Genomic DNA, 21,823 nt, shown 5'->3' with positions numbered 1-21,823 from the left:
AGGGGCCCTTGGAGCTTCCCGCATACAAGTCAATCAAACATCTACAGCGTGCCACAAAGACCGCAACTATATATATGCAAATCAGAGATAAAGGACTGCAAATAAGAGGCAAAAAGTGACCAAAGAGACAAATCTGAGTCAGACAGAGACAGCAAAAATACCTCAAAGATGCAAAAAAAGAGAAGTGCTGAATGCCAGAAGACTGCAGAGAGACACAAACTACGACTTAAAAACTCAAATCAAACCAATAAAGACTCACAACTACAACAAATATCTCCATCATGGGAGAAAAAAAATGAAAGAAGCCAAGAGATTCCACTATTGTCGAAAATAATTTTTTTTTTTTTTGCAATTGCAGCGTTGCCATCAAGAAAGAAAAGCAATTAAAATCAAACATGATCCCGTCATCGTTTCCTGTCATCATCTCCGTCTTTTCCACCAGCAGCACAGAACTACAGAACTCGGACGATGCAAAAAAGTGTTTTCATTGCAGTTTTATGTAACTCACAAATTTTAACATGGCCGAAAAACCACCTCATCCTATCGCAAAAACTTTATCAAAAATTATGTTTGCTTTCCCCCTAAACTGGCGTGTTTTCATTAGATGAACTAATTTTTCATAGTTACAATTTGCGTAAATATGTGGTCAATGGAAACACGGCTACTTACTCTTTGGTTACCTAGCAACAACGTGTTGCGTAATGTGGTTACCTAGCAACTGGCAGCAGTTTAAGGTTTCAACACCATGCTTCGAACCGTACTGGTTCGAAGGGTTCGTACACTTTCCCCACAGCAAAATCCCAGCTCTCTACAAGAGTTTCTAAGGTAAGTTTTCAAACTTTTCAGATAAAAATAAATAGAACAAACAATTGTAAGGCTGGACAATAAATCAAAAGCAATATATTATATATCGATATCAATAGATAACGTCTGATACTTCTAGAATATTTACTAATTTCACTGAACTTAAGTCCAGAACCGCACAACATTCTGGGGGATGTAGGCAAAGGAAAGGGTCTTAACCTCTCACTGATAGTAATGCAGATTGGTGGAATCAACTAACTCACTCTCCTTGGTTACCTAGCAACTCACTCTCTCCTTGGTTACCTAGCAACAACCTGCAGAGTAACTGGTGCAGCAGCAGTTTAATGTTTTGCCTCATACCTGCTTAAAAATAAAATTCAACAGTATGGAAAGAAAATTTTGGGTAAAACAGGAAAGGTCATCCCACCAGTTAGGCTGTGTTTTATATATTTAAAACAAAAAACTAATCAATAATCATCAGTTTTTACTGACATACAACTGTGGTATGTTTTTCAGCCATATTGTCCAGCACGAGGCATAAGTTCAAGTTTTCTTTAAAAAAAAAAAAAACAGCATAAAGTTTTGATGTGATTAGCTGCAGTTTTCCATATATTCCCCTTCCTTCTCATCTTTCATCCCTCTCTTCTCTCCCTCCTTCTGCCCCTGGTTAGTCTGGGTTACGAGGAGGTGAGGTGGAGGTTTCTTCTCCCACTGGGCCTCATCTCATCCCTTAGCCTGTCTATTACCTCTGCACACACACACAGGCAGGCAGCGCGATGTGTGTGAGATGCTGTCGCTGCATAATCGCTACTGCCTGTGCTGTTCACACACACACACACACACACGCACACACACACACACACACACACACACACACACACACACAGAGCCGGGATCAGCAGTTGTCATGCTGTGACATGTTGCTCTTGGAGCTGTGGAGGGAAGCCTCGTGAGGTAATGGCTGGGATGCGCTCTGAAAAACCGAGAGCTCGCATTACACCGTCAGCGAGCGCCGTTGGATGGAAAAAGGTAAATAAAAAAACTGACTGTTGACCGCTGAAGCCCCAACGGTGAGTAGAAAGGGCAGAGAGAAAGGTAACGGTAATGAAAAGATGATGATACAAAAACCGGAGAAAAATGATGTAAAGGAAAGTATGCAGAAGGGGCGGAAGAGAAGAAACGGTCAAAGTGAGCAAAACAAAAACTCTCTAAAATGTTGGGTGTATAAGAGAACAGAAAGTATACCCAGCTCAGTGCTTTTGTATTTAGCAGCGTCTCTTTCATGAATGAAGCCATTGAGGAAACAATAACTACATATTTGTACTTTGTTTAGCATTTTAGTGTTGAAAGTTCCCCTGGCTCAGTGCTTCTAACTTTATTGGTGTCTGTTTGTGGCCATTTATTGAAATATTTCCATCACTAATTAGATTTACTCATTTTCTTTCACATAGAAAGTACACCTGGTCCACTGCTTCCTGAGAGAACTACCATTACATTTATATATATATTGGTCTCTTATAGAAAGTACACCTAGTCAACACAGCTTCTTTGTTTCTTTCTGTGTTTTCACAACCCAGTTGGATGTGGAAGATGCATAAAAGTCTTTAGTTTTTAAGTAGTTTATCTTTGGAGTTGACCTGAAGTTTAGATGAATTTAAACCAAGAATTTCTAAAACTGGATGGAAACCGTCAAAACTGAGTGTGATTTATTTAAAATGCATAAAACAGAGAGTAGAAAGGGAAAGGAACAGCAGCAGAGACAGAATGGAGGTCAGGAGAAAAAGTAGGCTTTCTCAGGAGTCCATTTGATCCACATCAGTTCTTGGAGAGGAAAAGAGACGAACAGATGGAATCGGGCCGTCTGTGGTCAACCAGAGGAACGAAAACAGGATCGATCATCAACAACAACGGCTGAAGGTGGAACAATGCCTGCCTGGCAGATGAAGGGCTGGAGGAAAGGATGAGTGAAAGTCTACTGTAGCGAGCGTTTGCTTGGAGCGACGCCACGCCACGCGAGGGCCAGCCAAAGGTCTGGAATAACCACAGACTTCTGGATGTTCTAAATTTAGGCAGATTGATAAGATCTGTGGAAAAAAAAAAGGCGGCAGCCGGAGGCCTGAAGCGAACACAAACGGCCTCTTATGCTCAGCAAAATATTTAGAGATTTCAGAGAACAGGAGAGCGCTGCCTTGTTCTGGAGCAGAGGAGCGAGGCGGCTTTGACAGTTAAAGTTCTGGCTTGGGTGAGGCAGCCAGAAACATTTTTACTGATTATGAATCAGGACTTTTTAAAGGTCAGGAAAAAAAAATAGATAGGGGATTTGACTAGACTTATCCAGTAAGAAAATGTGAAAAGTTTTGGAGTGCTAAACATTTTTAAGGCCAAACAGAAGATGGTAAAAATGCTAATTCACACCAAGAGTGCATTCACACCAGGCCAGTTCAGTCTGATTTAATCCAAATCCAGTTTGTTTGACCAGGAAGTCCAGTTCATTTGGGGAGGTGTGAACGTGCCATCGAATTCTGATGTGGACCAGGAAAGCAAACTCTGCTCTGGCTCGGTTCGGATGAAGTTTGAATACATATGTGAATGCCAAACAGAATGGAGACCACTCCAAAAGCAGGAAGTGGACTACAGCGCAAGACATTCTGGGTAAATACAACCAAAGCAAATGCAAGTCTAGAACTAGTGGGAAAAATGGTTTGTGGTCTTTTAAAGAGACTGCAACTGCTAAACTCTGTTTAATTTATGTTTAAATTTTGTGAAGTTGCACTGGTCCTCTTTGAAAGTCTGTGTCCGATCTCAAATTAGGGATAATCAGGGATGTCCTGTTAAACTTGACATGTAGCCAATCAGAAAGCGAGGTGACGCAAACGTGGAGAGTGATCCAAAATGCAGAACATGGACTTGCTGCCAGGACGTCCAGCGGATGTCAGAGACGTCGTTTTGTTGGTTTTATCAGTTAAACATAGTAAAACAAATTATCGCCATTGCTTCTTCTTTGTCAGCCATGTTTGTTTACTCTGAACTCATGTTTGATTTTGCAAGATTTCCTCTCTGATGTCTGCGGAGTACACTGTAAATCTTACTTTAAAATTAGGGATTAAACTGAGGTCCGTCTCTTTATAGCAGCATCTAGCTTTGGGGTCATATAATTTATTTTGGTACATAAATGAGCTGCTCAAACTGCTAATTGAGCCAAAAGTCCTACTTGTTTGTAAGCTCCATTAATCTTGTCGCACTGCTAAAAATGCTGTGCAATGACATTAAATTTAATCTAATTTCTTACTATGATCAGAATTCAGATTTATTCTTGTCTTGATAAATTATTATTAATGATGTTTAAAACTCCCTAAGCTGTCCATATTGTTAGTTTTACCTTTTTCTCCACCGTGTCTTCAATGAGAGCATCAATCAGTTTTAAATTATGATTAAATGCAGTTCCTGTGAGCAGCTTAGTGACATAAATCACACTTCTTTACAAATGGGAATGTTTCTGAAGAGCAGTATTTGTGTTTCTGTACCATGGAGTCACATTCACCAAAAAAGGAGCAATAAATAGTCGCTTTTTTAACGATAGTATCACAAAAAATTGTGATAAAGCCTTAAGTCCATATTGTCAACCACTAATCTGGAGTAGTGTGACAAATTTACCTGGCTGATAAATTGTCCCAGAAGTCACTGATGATAATATTGTTGTTTTGAGACTATTTTCAGTTAAGATAATGATAAAATAATACAAGAACACAATGAACTAACCTTTAAATTCTGATGAACATTAAACACTGGAACTGGAAGACATTTTAAATATCCAACATAAATAAAAACAACAGAAAGAAGGAATAAAATGAACAAAACTGTCCTTCAAAAAAAGGAGATGGTTGAGACCAAAGCACCAGACTTTAGTTAAGACTTTTACCATTCAGTCTTTGGTAGAAAGAGAGAAAAGAGAAAAACGATAAATCACAAAAATGGAAATTATTGAGCTTATTTTAATTTATCATGATTAACTGAGACAGGCCTAATGTGGAAGTTAAATTATTTCTAAATTTCATTCTAAATCAACTGAAAACATTTTAAAATCTCCACAATAAGACTTTAAACTTGCATTTCTGGGTTGTCTCTAAAGTGAACCTGCATGGTGCAGCGAGTCTGAGTCCTGTAGGGAAACCCTTTTAGCCTCGGCCCGGTCCCAGGACCCCAGAACCTCCCAAAACACCGGGACCCGGGCGGCCAACAAAACGGGCCCGTCAGCTTGATTTATCGACCATTCACCAACGTCAACACATCGTCACAGAGACTCCTGGCCGCGCAAACGTGAAAAACCTCTTCGCAACAAAGCGGCTCGTATCGCAAAGATGCGCTGCGGCAGATGTGCGTGCGCCGCGGTTAGGTGTGAAAGCACGAATTGGGGGGTCGCAGGAATGTGCATCTTTTGATATGACAAGAATAGGCACGGAAAAAAACAATGGAGGAGAAAGAAATAAAAGAGCCAAGGAGCTGAATAAGTCCGATCAGCAAAAGGAAGATGCTGGAGGAGAGAGCGGCAGGCGGGGGTTTGAAGTAAACATCGATGCCAGATGAATGCAATTTTTCCTTTTCTTCTTCTCCCCATCTCTGCCCCTTCCTTCTCCTCCTCCGAGCGAGAGAACAAGAGGCACTGCATCATCCCGACAGGCGGAGAAAGAGAAGAGAAGGAGAGAGAAAGAGGGATTGTGACGGAGGGATAAAGGGCTATCCGTCTCTGTCTGTCACCTCATTCATCGTCCCCTGCTCCGTCCTGCCGGCCCATCCGTCATCCGCTGTCACAAAAAAAAAACAAAAAAAAACAGACACTCTCCTCCGACTTTCACACACTCGGCAACAACAAACACACACATCAAAGCCGGACACACACACACACACACACACACACACACACACACACACACACACACACACACACACACACACACACACACACACACACACACACACTGACAGCTCCCGGTTTTTAAAAACGGAGTAAACATTTCGGAAGCTCCGAGTCGGGACTCTCCGCCCCGGTTCACACATTCAGCGGCGACAGCGCAAAAAAAACCTCTTCATGCACGTATGCACTTCCTTCACAAAATTGAAATTTAACATGAAAATGAGACGCAGACAAAAACCTCCGCCCGACAGCGGAGGGCTGTCCAGTTCTGGCCCGGCGCTGGCTGGTTTCGGACGAGTTCTTTCCCAGGAAACAAACAAAACCGACGGGACACAAGCCGAGCCGCTTCCTGCATTGGGAAGTTTCTGCAAATCTGGCCTTAAGGCCGTCAAGACCCCAAAGAAAGACTGGGAACAACGGAGGCAGAGCACAGGAAGTCATCTGATTCACCGGAGTTAAAGTGTCACAAAATGTCTTCACCACATTTCAGAGGACAGATTTTCATCTTTGTGTCTTTGTCTAAAACCAGGAAGACGGCAAACGTCTCCCTGGTTCTCCAGTCCTTACACTGGCTCCCTAAATACACTTTAAAATCCTTCTCTTACTTTATCGATAACTGAATGCTTTAGCACCAAAATACATTAAACATACAGAAGCAGCATTCAGCTTCTATGCTCCACAAATCTGGAATAAACCTCCAGAAAACTGAAAAACAGCCGAAACACTGAGTTTATTTAAATTTAGACTAAAAACACACCTGATTAGAGTTGCTTTTGGTTAATAACTGAAAAAATTAATATGTCTGATGAATATTTTGATTTTGATGGCATTTGACAAAATTAATGTAAATATGCAACCTTTCAGATTAAAAATCGATCTGAGTAAGACACACCAACAATTACAAATCAAAACCCAATTAAAATACAACATGCATAATACAGGAAGAGAAACAAAAAGCAAACATAAGAGTGAAAATAGGACTAACATACAACTTGATATTAATCATTTTCTTCAACTTTTAGTTGAAGATTCCAGTTTGATGGAGCTGAAACTGGAATATTATACTGGGATTTAGGCAAAGATAATAAAATAAAGTCGTCTGAAAGCAGAAAACGACCAACGAAAATTAAAGTTTGTTGCTCTTTTACAACTGGTGACTGTTTGACGTTTATGGTGTAAATGACTTTTAACTGCCTTGCTGCTGAAATGTGGAAAACAAACTCGACTTCCTTACATGTTTCATATAAAACAAACCTTAATCTTACAGAAAAATACCATAGGAGAAACTAAATTCGTTCTCGAACAATAATCTATTTTTGTTTCGTTTTTAAACCATTTCTGTCGTCTAGTAAGTCATTTTTTGAGTAAATGTTTTGTTTTGCTTCTTTTAATTGAACTGTGTGTGCCGTCTTGTGTTTTTGTGCTACTTGTCTTAGGACAAAGGGTGAAATTTAGCTTTTGTGTTATTTACACTGACATGAACTGTAGTAATGTTGAATGATGTGCACTAAGATAATCAAATAAATTTAATTTGATTTAATTTAAAAGAAAAAACAAACTACCAAAACCATCCTAAACCATCGTGAAGATTAAACTCTTGTTACATCATAAATCAACTGTATTTTTTGTGCACAAAATATTTCCTAGATAATGAAATTTAAATCTGCTCAGTTCTGCCTTCCTTTTAAAAAAAAAAAGCAAAATAAACATTTTATTCCTAAAATGCAGCTGATTTTTACAGCTTGATAATTTTTTACCAAAGGATGCATCTGCAGCTAAAAAATATTTATAACAGCTTTCTGCTCAACCTTCCAATACAGTGTAGGGCCGATATGTTGGTTATTTTTTCAATTAATATTTGGATAGAAAATGTTCTAATGAAGGATTTTTTTAAACATCATCTGAAGCAGGTGAAGCTAAAACTATTCCAGTTGAAGAGTCTGCAAATCAAACAGATAATCAACTGCTAAATTAGTTGACGATTATTTCAATCATGATTAATTGTTTTAGTAACAAACTGAATAATCAGCTGCTGTACCTCGAAAAATTTTGTGTAATTTTCGTACCTTTTTAGCCGTTTCTTATTAAACAGCCATTTTTACAGTAAAACCAAATTATATCAGGAAAAAGGTAGAAAGGAACAACTCAGAATGGTATAATCAGGAAATATTAAGACAGATTTATGCATTAAGAGATGAATGAAACATGAAGACAACATGATGAAGGAAGGAGATGAAGATTGGGAGAGAGGGAGGGAACAATGAGGAGGAGGAGGCAGAAGAAAGACAGTGAGGACAAGAAGAAGAAGAAGAAGAAGAAGAAGAAGAAGAAGAAGAAGAAACGAAGGAGTGAGGACCACAAAGGAGACAAAGACCTACTTGTCTCAAGTCACTGAAGGCCAGAAGCAACGTGTCACCCTGGAAGCCTGCGACCGGGCCGGCTCTGGCAAAACCTGTGGGAAAATACAAACCCACCCCCCCACCAGTCCACCCCCAGAGAGAGGGAAGAGAGGAGGAGGAGGAGGAGGAGGAAGAGGAAGAAAAAAAAAAAACACAGGGTGAAAAAACGGGAATAATAAAAGACCTGGTCGGATTCGCTATGCATCGGGACAGATTGGCAGACGAATGACAGCGTGGGGGGGAGCAGAGGGGGAAACGGGTGGGGGTAGGGGTGCTAGAGTCATGTCGCTGGCTGAAAGACAGAACGAGTGTGTGAGAAAGTGTGTGGATGTAAACAAAACGGGGGTAATAACACTGGCAGATTGATTTCACCTGCGTGTGTTTGCTCTGTTTACGCAGCACTTTGTTAGCATGTCTGCGATCAGCTGGGGAACGTTTGGGTCTGCAATGGCCGCCGGCGCCACGGCAACGCCCAAGAGTAGGGCTGGACAATATGGCTGAAAAAATGCATCACGATATTTACATGATACAAAAACTAATTCAAGTGTTTATTTTAATGTTTAAGGCTTAACACAGTTTAACATTAATGTTTTTTTTTTAACAGATTAATGTTACAGCCATGTTATAACTGATATGGATGAAAAATGTATCAGGACATAAGCTTTTCACATCAGTCGATATCAATAATTATTGATTCTGAAATCCGTCCAAGCTGGTGGTGTGACCTTTCCTGTTTGATCCAGTTATCACACCACTCCGTTTCTTTGGTTTTTTTTAAAGCAGTTGTGAGGGAAAGTGCCGGAACTTTAAACTGCTAATGCGCCAGTTACTTAACAGATCGTTGCCAGGCAACCACAGAATGTGAGAGTTGCTAGGCAACCAAAGGGTGAGAGAGTTAGTTGATACCACTAGCCTTGTTTAGCTAGAAGCCATGAGAGGTTGAGCAGTTACAGCCTTCCCTCTGCCTACATCTCCCAGAATGCTGTGCGGTCCCAGATCCGAATTCAGTGAATATTCCACATATTGAATTCTGAGCATTCTATGCATTTATTTTAATTACATTTCTATTGCCATATATGTTACTGGTTTATTGTCCAGCCCTAATAATGCAACAATACGTTCTCAAAGATCAACAGAGCATTTAAGACTGGGAGACAATTTGAATATCTAAAATAAATAAACAAAACAACAGAAACAGCAAATAAAATGGATGCAGAAGTCTCTGTAAACAAAATTGTCCTTCAAAAAAGGGGCAAATTGAGACCAATGACATCATGAAAATGGAAATTATTGAGCTTGATTTATGCGATTAACTGATTTATTGGCTTAAGCTTAATATCTTGATTATTCTCATAATTAATTTTCTTTGAAAGACAATTTTGTTTATCCATTGTATGTGTGGTTTCTGTTGTGTAGTTTTTATTTTGTTTTTGGTAGGGTCGAATACTTTTATAGGTATTCGATATAATGGCTGTTAAACAGGACAGCTTTCCACATTTTTTCCTGTATTTTTTCCCCTTTTTTGTCATATTTTCTCATAAATCCAGTTAAATTTATTTTATTTTTCTTTGTTCTTCTTCTTCCAGCCATGCCTCCATTTCTTCCCACCCGTCACAAGCCGGAGATTCTCTCATTAATTTAATCTTTAATCCCTTTTTTGAACTTCTCATTTCCTTCCCTTTGTGGACGTACATTTAATTTCCATTCTCAGTCATCTATTTAGCTTTTTTCCAGCCTCTCTTTCTTTTCGTTTCATTAAAGTCACACCTCCCTCATTTAATCCCATTTTTTTCCCCTTTTGTCCAAAACTCTTTCAACCAAATCTACACCAGACATTCTTTTAAACCCTTAAAGCTTTCAGGTCTTTAATTTTCTTCTTTTTCTTTTTTAAATAACGGAGGTAATATCTTAACATTTCGCTCCATCTTTTCACTTTTTAGCTCTTTCTTTTTTGAATTTTTGCTTCTCATTTTGACCCTACTGTACCGCCAGCCCAACTTCCTCCAGTTTGCTTCAGAAAACCAAATCTGCAGCTCTGCACGCATGTCACTTCACATCAGGTCACAAACGCGCAGTGTGACCCGCTCTGTGACTCTAAGAACCTTGATCATGTACAAACCGAGCCAACGACGCCTCGCGCTCTTTCAACTCTCCAAATCCTTTATCTGCAAAAAAACCCGTCTGCGTCCAGAAAGTCTCACAGATCAGAGAGACGGGAGGAGGAGGAAGACGATGGGCTCCTCTAAACCTTTATTTGGCTGTTCCACAGCGCCCCCTGGGCTCTCAAACGCAAACAGACAATATTTAATAATATTACTTTTAACTTCAGGAATAGATGTGGATAATTAGCTGGTGCAGTTTGTGAAGGAAGAAGAGGAAAGAAAAGGAAAATGGCGGCAAAGGGGAGATAAAATACATACAACACATCTGAAAACATCAACATGGCATTTTAACAGATTAAGATTCATTTTAATGTTGGGTTGGTCTAGTTTCCAAATTACAAAAAGAAATTTTGTGAAACTATGACTAAAAATACAACAGATATTTTTAGGAAAAATATTTATGTTGAAATAAAACTTTAATAAATTCAGTAAACAGAAAAAAATCAATTTGTTAAAGAAGTAATTTATTCAATATATTGCTTAAATGTTTGATTAAATAAATGTTGGAATAATTAAAATCAATAAGTTCAACATACATGTAATAGATACATGTAATAATAATTACAGACATTTTAAATTGATTTATTTTATTAAAATGCATTAGAAGTATATGACATTATTTAATGAGACATTTAATCCTATGTTTATATATTTATTTAATTTTGACCTTACATACAGCTCAGGTTTCACATCACTATTTTCTGACCCCCAGCTTGGTTTCTTGTGACCCCCCTGGGGGCCCCAACCCCTACTTTGAGAAACCCTGGTTTAAGAAAACCCAGGCAACAGCTTTAATTGGCTGTGTGTCGACTCTGATTCAAACTTCCATTCATGCCTGATGCTTTAGTAATGGTGTGTTTATTTTATCCAAGTGGTGCAGTTGGTCTTAAATGGTAAAATCATTTCCAAAAATTTATTATTATCTACTCAAATGACGCAGGAATAATAAAAACATTATCCTGGTATTGTTGGTTTACAGCAACATCATTAAATATCCAGCAACAACAAAGCTGTAAAAAAAAAGGAGGACTCACTCTCGCACTCCTTGAGGTCGACGTTGAGCTGGTGCAGAGCCCCGATGGAGATCTGCCGGACCTCTGGGTCGAGCAGCAGCTGCATCAGGGAGGTGGAGATGTGCTTGCAGGCCGACATGCAGGCCGTCTGGGCGACTTTCCCCTGAAACGCACAGAGAGGCAAAGGGAGGAGGAACGTTACCGGCTGTTCAAGCTGATCCTTTGTTCGTCCCTCGGCTGCAAACACAAACCTGCGGTTGGAAAGTTGGTCGCTTTCTGTGTGAAATGGACAAATCTCACCTAGAACTGAATGTTAATGCACATAAATAATCAAAACTGATGCTTATTAAAACAAATAAATGGCTTTTCTAAATGTAAGGAGACCAGCGACTCCACCAGTGTCCCCTAACGAACCGTGGGCTCAGGTGCAGTCAGGATGATAAAGTAGCATAACAAGAACTACAGCAGCGGATGAGGAAGTACATGACAACGCATTAATTAAAAAAAAAACCAAAACATGTGTCGGTGTCTGAGCGGACAGTGTGATCTCTGCGATTAGCTGTGGCCTCCGTCCCGACCTCCACGTCTGCATTCCAGCCCGATGAAGCAAGCGGATCAAAGATGGACGAACGGACGGAGGCTGGGCCGAGAACCGCCAGCGAAAGTCAAGAGTCAAGCGGAGGAAATCTGCGATGAAACATGTTTTCTTTTCTCTTAATCATTAAAAGACGATTTTCATTAGGCTTCATTTCCTCTTCCTTTAATCCATTAACACAGATTTGACGAGATGCTGCGTCGCGAGCAAAAAATGAACCTTCCCGCCATCACGAATGGCAGAGAGGGGAAGTGCGTGTTTGTACAGAACAGGCTCATTACACAAATGAGTCCTGACGAGACTTTGATGTGTCTGGATTACACAAACGGACACAGAGCAACATGCTTCCAGGTGATTAATAAGAAACAAACGTCAGGCCTGCGTTTAATTACCTTCATTAATCATGCTGGACACAGCCAATCAGATGGACACATCAGCTGTTTTAACCGTGCATCAACCTGCAGAGACACTGGGTCCAGTTGAACTGGATCAGGTTGGATCATCAGCAGACAAATGTTCAGCGTTCATTTGCTCGTACTAAAAATCTTTATATAACTCATAGGAGTCGTTTGTAACTGAGGGACTTTGGCTCTTCGTGATTTTGTGAGCGTTTGTTTTTGGACAAAAAAATCTCTGATCCTTTAATAAAAGGAAAGTAAGAAAATTGCTTTTAAGCAAAAAACTCTGTTTTTGATGAGGGAATAACATGATGACAAAGTCAATTTTATAAAATAATGCCTCTTTAAATAGCCCTACTCAGCTGCACATTTCTTTGGATCTGATTGTACCATTTTTAAAAACTGCAGTTTTCCAGCTTGCAGATTCTTTAAATCCATTTTGTCTTGTATAACTCAGATTGTGTTGTTCATGAACTGAGATCCACGTCTGGACCCGGCTGAGTCCAGCTTCCACCTCAGACCCAACACACGGCGAACACGTGCGCCGCACATATGCTTGGGAAACACAGACGTACGACCGGCCGGATATCCTCCAATCCGACGGCGGCCTCTGAACTCCCAACACACACTCCACACACACTCCGCTCGGTCCCAGAGGTCAGTTATCACAGGGGGAGATGGAGCGTGAAATGAGCTAATTCTGTTTACACGGCCTGGACCTGGACCTGGACGGGTCGCAGAAACACAAGAGCACAGAAACACGTCCGTCTGACACAAACAGCGTCGCCTCAGAACCAACGACTGGCAACTATTAGAGAGGAGAGGAGAGTGGGAAATAAGGCTGGAAAAGGAAGAAAGAGAAATAAGAAAAAAGGGAAGAGAAAAGAAATAAATGGAGAAGAGAGAAAGGAGGCATGAGGCCATCACTGGAAACCAGGCATGATAAGAGTTTTTTCACACCTGGTAGTCCAGTAGACCCGGTTCGATTCGGGACCAAAACCGCAACATTTGTTACATTTTCAGTTGGTGCTGTTCCCCCGATTGCCTGCAGGGGCACAGCACAGATTACCACCGCAGGAAACGGCACTAAAACTTTCAAAGAAGAGACTGAGCACAACTTCCTTCTTCACAACTTGTAAACGAAAAACGGAGAGGTGTCAGATGTGAACGGTTTGTCTTTGGTAAAAGACAACGAGCCGTTTTTACCGCGAGTTTTGTTTTGGTGGCATTTTCCCAGAATTCCTCCTGCCCACTTACCGTTCACATTGCAGTTCACTTCAACCAAACCGAGGCTTAATCTAACATATAAATGAATAACATATAAAAACTGACAATTGTTCCTGAACAGAGTGAAGAAAAGCAACATTTTACTGGTGAAGTGTCTCAGGTTACTGCTGGTCACGAAGCGTGAGTCCACTTTGACCACTTCTACCAAAAATGGCAGTTTCACTACTTCACATTGTCTGGGTAGACTTTAAAATCAAAGACTTGGCATATAAATAGTCCTACAGCAGAAAAGAGCTGATTATAGAACAAATACTCCATTAAGAGTGAACAATCAAACTGACTTACAGTTTCTCTCTTTATAAAGCAGCTCAAGTTGGAGTCTCAAAATTAAATTAGTCACAAAAATAATTGCCTTCATACTTGACATTTGATTGCGCCCAAAAGCCTCGACTCGTGGCCTGAGACTCGAGTCTTTGTCGCAGTTTTATCTCATGTAATGAAGAGTGAAAGAAGGCCGATATTTGCTCGTTCTGCACGTTTTACTGTGACAAGATGCGACTGAGTGTTAACCAGTAGCATGATGTTAATGACTGACAAATTTCAAATATCATAATTCAATTGATCTGAAATGCTGCCAGAATTTTAGTGTTTTAGTTGACAGGTTTTATAAACACATGGGTATGTATAGTTAAGAATGAGAGCTTATAAGTTCTTCCATAGGGTGCCGGTTTCCTAAGTCTTAAAGCTTCAGACGGTATTTCCTCCAACTTTCTCCTCAAAATATAATAAATTTTCACTTTATGAACTCAAGTTTATCATGCTCAATATAAAACTTACACTCTTCTGTAAACATTCAGGCTGAGTTCTTGGCTATTTTGTTTTTTTTTTTTCAAAATGTTTCACATTACTCTATTTGTAGGGTCTCAAAATAAACATAAATATCATGCAGTTCAAAATGAAAACTGTAAACATTATAAACTGCCCTAGAGACTGGATGCCTGATTAAACTACATATGTACAAACAAGCTTGATTTGAATTCAACCTAATGGTGCTTTTGTTTAGTTATATGCTTTCAAATCTTTGATAAAAAAAGAAAGATATTTTTATTCTTTTATCATTGGTTATTTTGGGTGTTGCTGCTAAATGTGGCGCATTCAGAAGTACTTTTACTGAGCAGCTGTTACAATTTCCAACATATTTCAGTAAAACCAGCAAAAAATAGGTTGTACCTTTTTTAGTTTTCTAGAAATTTCCCCCCATTAAGGCGGAGATAAGCAGAAAACACTCAAAGCCCACTTTAGCTCTGTGTGCAGTTTCACTTTGATGGGAGTATTTTCTTTCCTTAACGCCTAAATCTACACCGAGTTTCAGAATCGCCTCTGAAAACATAAACCAAACTAAAAGCAGAAAGCAAATTAACACTGAAAACACTGAGAAATCAGGATTTACTAGGGAAGCAAACAATTAAAACAAAAACATCTCTGTTCTTTGTTTCACATTTTATTCTTTTCATCTTTTATTTTGTATTCATCAACCTAAGAGGTTCATATAAGTTTAATTCTGTCTGTATTTAATACAATCAACACAAAAATTGTTAAAATATGATGACATGCTTCTTGTTTTTAAAACTCAGAATATGAAAAATGTTTCATGTTGTGGACAGACAGTCCTCTTTAACACCAGAGTTTTAAAGAAAATGGACGCCTGATTGTCTGTAGTCAATTTCTGATCAACTCATTAATCGATAATTTTATCCAACAAAGTGAAAAGATTTACAAGAACAAGTAGAAACCAGGCCAGTAGTCAGATGAAACAATCTAACTGGAAAACTAAAAACAATGACGTTTCAGTTTAATGTAATGTATAAAAGGAGACTTTACTCCCTTTAATCTTTTCTGTACGTTTGATTTGCACCAGATTAAATCAATAACCTGGAAGAAAAAAGATCCCAGTGATAAATCAGAAAGAACAACCTGAACCTCGTGTGTAATTTAGTATAATATAATCCAGTGTCACTCAGCTCTAAGTGAATTTCCCATCTGAGAGACGCAGACCTGCATTCCAGCCTTTTTAATAACAGAAACAGGTCGGGGCAGCGGACCAGCTCCCCTGATCCAGGATGGGATTCGACATGGTGCGTAACTCAAGGCCAGGCGGGACAGCGTGATACTGGAGGTTCAGGCCCGATCTCAGCCCAAATCTGGATGAAAACTAACAGCTACAGGAGCTCAACGTGTTTTATGGCTCAAATACCGACTGACCGATGAGAATGACAGTAAAAGGATTAAATGTTGCAGAGCCATAGCTGATTTTTGCATTAATGTCACCCAATATCCAGAAAAATATTTGCTCCAGACACACAGACAGAACGTGAGCAAACGTTTTCACTTCCCCAATGCCAAGGGGTGGGAATGTCTTCACGTGAATCGTTTCATTTCGGTTTTTCTGACTTCATTTAATCCAGAAATTAGAATTAAATTACTAAAAAGCTTACTTTTCAGTAACTCAACTGAAGAGGTTGAAATGACTAAAAAAAGTCAGTAACTCCACAAAGTATGCTAAATTTCAAGAGATTATTTTGATGTTTACGTCTTAGAGCCAAATAAAACTCAAAAGTAAAATAAAAAAGGTAAAAAAAAACTGTTAAAATGTTAAGCTCAAGATGGCTGAAAACCTATCACGATAAACGCATTTCAGATCATATAATTATTCGATAGATAATTGTTGACTAGTTTTTTGTTTTGAATGTCTGAAATATTTCCTGTTTTATATCCAGTTTTCACTCCACACTGCACAGATAAACCCTCAGATATCATCACTCTGCGTGTTAGAAGTCTGTTATTAAGTCTGAATTCAATTAACTTTCAGTTATTTCTAGTATATTGATACACGTGTACATGGGATTGAAGCAAACGCGTTAATTAAGCATAAATCTGATTAATTAACCTGACAAACACACACCATGAGCAGGTGAGCAGTTATTCCTTTCTTTCTGCAGCAGAGAGAAAACGTTCAACCACATCAAAGTCAAACGTGCGTCTCCTCTCACATGCTTGATGTTGAACTGCAGGGTTAAGCAGGTCAGTACGGAAAGCGCCACTGCACGCCGATACTCACCGGTAAGGTGGCGTGCTCTACAGGCATTCCCTACGGTCAGAAACACATACAGACATTACCTGCACTGAGAAACATCCAAATCCCTTTGCTTCACTGGGAAAATGAGGAGTTAGAGAAGTAAAGGCATCGCTCAAGGCCGCGGAGGTTAAGCTAAATCGCCTCGGTTACTCTGACGTGATGAAGCATCGCCACAAAAAATAAAAACAGCAACCAGATCACAACAGAAAACAGATCAAGTAGCTTTTGGATCCTGAAACTTGGAGGCTTTCGAGTCCAAAATTCCCTCCTAAATCTTACATGATCACTTTCGCCCCCCGAGGCCTTTTCCCGTCATCCTCATTCCTCCCGATAATTTGAGCCTGGCTAAATTATGAGCGCTATCCTGCGGAGTCCAACTCTGAGTGAAGCCATTAGCTCCTGGATAACGTCTGCAGAGACACGGAGGCGGCGAAGACGCGTGTGTTTACAGCGTCCAAAGCTGATGAAGACACCTGATCCTCATCTCGGCACAGAGCCGCTTCCAGCAGGACGTCCACAGACTAAATACAAACTGGCCCCAAGAACCTCTTTCCTCCAAACCGATTGTAGCGTATCTAGTAGTTAGTCATTTTGGTGAGGTAGGAATAGAAATATTTGGACAATAAATCACTAATTTGTGCGTTTTAACATATAGTTCCGTCTGTAAACAAGGTGAGTATAAACTGACGCCAGGGAAAAACACCCGGCATCAAGCAGCTTCGTTTTGCAGGAAACACAGAAGGGATTCAAAGAATGTTAGAGTGGATTCACACCAGCCATGTTTAATCCACTTTAACTGAACTCTATGCATAGAAAGTTCGGTTCATTAGCGGAGGTGTGAATGCCCAATCAAACTCTAATCCACACAAAGAAATGCAAACTCTGGACCGTCTGAAAACCTCGGCCTTGGTTTGGTTGAACTGAACTCTGGTACAGTTTGAAAGCATGTGTGAACAACAAACGCTCCAAAAACAGGAAGGGGACTACAGTACAAGGCATTCTGGGTAACTACAAAGAAAGGTGTTCATTGCTTGTTTCATAATTAGTTACTGTATTATGTTTTTATGGTGTAAAGCTCTACATCCTCCGATCCAAACATGGAGAAGCAGCATTCAGCTTCTGTGCACCACAAATCTGGAACAACCTGCCAGAAAACTGCAAAACAGCTGAAACACTGAGTTCTTTAAATCAAGGCTAAAAACCCAGCAGGTGTATTAATCCCTTTCAGATTTTCCCTCAGCAAAATTGTAATTTGATCAAATAACAAAATTATGAACCTCAAATCTGGAATAAACTTAAAAAACCCTGAAAAACAGCCGAAACACTCAGTTTCTTTAAATGAAGATGAAAAACCTTCTGCTTTTGAACTCTGTTGCTGAAATGTACTGAAGGAATAAAATGTAATGTTTGTTTTATATGCTGTTTTTATTACTTTTTATTTTATGATGTAAATCTCTCCGTGTTACTGAAATGTTCTATAGAAATAAAACTGACTAAAATGCACCATATGACTGCTTGGGTTGCAACTTGTGAGCTAGTGATTGAAATGCTGTACCTAACAAAGTGTCAGGTGAGTGTGGATTAGCCTCATAATTAAAATAATGTATTCCTGCAGCTCTTATCTGCTTCGTTCCCTCATAACTCGCCTGTTTCCCACCGCCAGCCTTTATCTGAGCGGGGTCATACCACCCAGCGTTTAGATCCATAGCGTCTGATCTACTTAAGAGGCCGCACGCCGCGTTTGAGTCCGCGTTGAAGCATGTGTGATGGGGTCACGTCCGGGTCTGTGGGAGGGTGTGAAGGAAAAGCTGATTAGATGTGCTGCGAAACACTTAGCAGTGTGTGTGGCCTGTGTGTGGCCTTGTGACCCGGCTGGTCCAAATCTGGGCGCCTAATCACCTTAAAGCTGATCTCGCCGTGTGTTTGCATCATATGAATCTGTTCGTGACCTTTGATCAAAACAGACGGGGAGAAATGGTCTGTGGGTGTCCGACTGGGGGGAAATAACTCTCTAACTTTTATTTGATCAACCTGCAGATAAAAAACAAGCTTGTAGGTTTTTGAAGCCATTTGATTTTAAATGCACTAATGTGAAAGTTTGGGTTGATATTGATTTCTGATATTAATATTGGTGTTTGACTGGCAACTTGTCCGATCAAAGGATGAATGTTGCTGCAGGTTTCAGCAGGTCAAACTGACGGAGTCTTCGTGAATGTCATGACCGCCTGTTAGTTTATAACTTCTTCTGGCACAACTTTGCATTAAAAGTGTCATTAATCATGTCAACAGTCAAACATTCATGAAGACTCCTTCCTGTTCAAGACAGGTGTTGTCATGTTTATGACCGTCATGTCAGTCTTATGCACATCCCTCCAAAGACTTTTTAAAGCTCTGCTTTATGAAATTTAAGACCGAAAAGACCATAAATATACAAGATTATTGGAAGGTTCTGATATATTACAATAGCAAGGAAATGTTTACACTTTCTTTCTAGTGGCAAGCTTACAAGGTTTTTGCACCTCCTCTCTTATGGATTAGAAACAGAAGTGGAAAAAAACTGGTGGTAAATATTAAGTTAACCACCCATGATGGACATTTATTATATATATGGTAGTAATAATGGCATAATGATGAAAGAACACATTTTCATAGATCAATAAACTTCACATTCTAATGAATATTTAACAAAAAGATTGGAAGACATTTTAACTATCTCAAATAAATAAAACAGAAGCGACAAATACGGTGGATTATGTAAGTTAAAATGTTCTTCAAAAAATAGGTTTAGCTGAGACCAAAGCACCAGGCTGAAGACTTTTGTCATCCAATTTTTGTCAGAAAGAGAGAGGGAAAAGAGAAAAACGATGATAGTTATAATATTATTCCCCCATCACAAACATACCCACTCAGCTCCTTCAGACTAGCCAGCAGCAATTAGCAAACCTCTGGTGGAACTGAGCTCATTATAGCAGCTACTTCTCAGCTCAACGCTGGTAAAAACCTGGTTTTTAACATGGAGAAACTGTGATGAAGTCCTGAAGGCAGCAGGTTGGACAGCACAGACATTTCTTAAAGAGACAGAGGCCCAATTTCGAGGTGTTACATTTCTTTTAAGTCGTGTCATTTATGTAACTTTTTATTACATCTGAAAGTAGCTTCATTGTGCTACGAAGTAGCACTATTTGACTGGAAAATACATAAAAAATAAAACATCAGCCAAGTGTAAATAACTGTAAAAACTAATCAACTGTGTTCCCAGTTGAAGTCACAAGCAGCTCACAAAAGATCTTTAAAACAACACATTTACAGCGATGTTGTTTTTATTTAAAGGCATTGTTGCATTTGGGCACCTTAATAAGCTTTTAGGCATTCTGAATTAATAGGATTTAGCGATTTTCTGGCTGCCCTGTGAAACACGCTCTGCAAGCCGTAAACGTTGCACTGCGGCATCCTGACTGAGCGTAAGGCGATTCCCGCTGGGGCTTTAGTGTCAATGGCCTGAGCCTGCGGATAATCCGGGCCTGCTGACCCGACCCGCTCACCCTTTAACGATCTTAGCGAAGGCCACGTTAACGATCTGATCTGCAACAAGACCACACTAACGAACTAAAGCAGATTGTGCAGCCCTCTGACACGATGAGGCGCTTTCAAACCAAACAGCAGGACATTCTTCTTGTCCCAAAGACAAATCCTAAATTGCTGCAGAAATGCATCTTCTTCTCAGTATTACAGTACTGAAACTTAGATGGACTCCAACTGCATGTGTGTGTGTGTGCACTAACCGGCAGGTTGGTGAAGACGCTGAACGTGCTCCTCAGAAACGTGATGAGGTCGACCAGGTAGTCGCTGGTGGTCAGACCGCCGCTGCTCTGCGCCGCAGACATCCAGTCGTAATCCGCCAGCTGCAGGAACTGGTCGATCTTGGCGTTCAGGCTGGTGTAGATCTCCGCCTCCGCTGCATGGCGGGCGTCCTGCTCCAGCACAGCCATGATCATTTTAAGTCACAAATGAGCCACGTTAAAGACCATTTAGGACGCACAGAGGAAAATAGTAATAATACATGTAGGTATTATAGGAGTAAGTGTATGTATGTGTATCTCCAGCTCTGGTAAAAATAACAGCCCACTGCACTGAACCCGACTGAAAACCTCCTGGTTTTTCCACCAAATGTTGATTTCTGAACTCCTCCTGGGTTAAAACATCAGTTTTGTTGTTTCTAAATGAACATGAACTTGTTTTCTTTGCATTGTTTGAGCTCTGAAAGCTCTGCATCTTTTTGGTTATTTTGACCGTTTCTCATTTTCTGCTAATAACTACAAAATTTTCACTTGTAATTTCAGAGACATGTCAGAAGTTCATAGAATAGAAGAACAATGTTCATTTACTCAAACACATAGATAGTTCAATTAGAGAAACTCATCATTTCAAGTGGCGTCTTCATTTTATCCAGAGCTGTATCAAAATAAGCGTATTATGTTGGGTTCATATTCTTAAATAAAGAATGTTTTTTTTAATTAAACAACAAAGACAGACAAAAACAATACAACAAAAGCAAAACTAAAGCCCTGTCAGCCTGCTGGAGGTAAACCAGCAGCTGGTTTGCTGGTAGAAATGAAGACAAACGGACCTTAAACGTTGCGGTCCCGTACAGCTTGGTGGCGTTCGCCGTCTCAGGCGGGACGTTTGTTATGTTGGTTATGAACTCCTCCAGGAAGTGGCAGCTCTGCTCCAGGTGGGTGGTGTTGATGATCACCTGCACCAACTGCATAAGCAAACATCAGGCGCTTTAAATCTGTGACCAAATGCATCCGAGTTTGAGGAAAGTGAGAGCAAACTTGGGCTAAAGGCGGCTCAATCTTAAGGCGAGCCAATCAGGAACATTTTCTTACCTTTCAGGATGAAACTTTGAATTTTCAGCCATTTTAACACTGAAACATTTAGTTTATTTAAATCAAGGCTTAAAACCCACCTGTTGCTTTTGAACTACAATAAAAACATTGACCGACATAGTTTATGTGTACTCATGATTTTGATGATGGCACTCATCAAAATGTGATGTTTGTTTCTAGTTTCTCAACTGTTGACTGTATGGTGTTTTTATAACTTTGTATTTTTAAGAATAAAGCACTTTGAACTGACTGATGATTGACTGACTGATTTAAATTAAATAAAATGCA

At 39.8% G+C, this 21,823-nt stretch overlaps 1 protein-coding gene across 1 annotated transcript in view; it reads right to left on the bottom strand.

Annotated features, from left to right (window-relative positions):
- exoc6b (exocyst complex component 6B) overlaps nt 1-21,823 on the bottom strand; it is an 87,305-nt gene that overhangs the window by 23,705 nt on the left and 41,777 nt on the right. Inside the window, exons 17-20 of the mRNA XM_014996178.2 lie at nt 21,274-21,408; nt 20,429-20,617; nt 11,312-11,453; nt 8,095-8,168 (exon numbers count right to left, since the gene is read on the bottom strand). Coding sequence (XP_014851664.2) covers nt 8,095-8,168; nt 11,312-11,453; nt 20,429-20,617; nt 21,274-21,408 — 540 coding nt within the window. The remainder of the gene's footprint in view (nt 1-8,094; nt 8,169-11,311; nt 11,454-20,428; nt 20,618-21,273; nt 21,409-21,823) is intronic.

Source organism: Poecilia mexicana, unplaced genomic scaffold, assembly GCF_051168715.1.
Source record: "Poecilia mexicana isolate PSO_F unplaced genomic scaffold, ASM5116871v1 scaffold_18, whole genome shotgun sequence".
Classification (NCBI taxonomy): Eukaryota; Metazoa; Chordata; class Actinopteri; order Cyprinodontiformes; family Poeciliidae; genus Poecilia; species Poecilia mexicana.
This window is presented reverse-complemented; position numbering and strand designations above follow the sequence as displayed.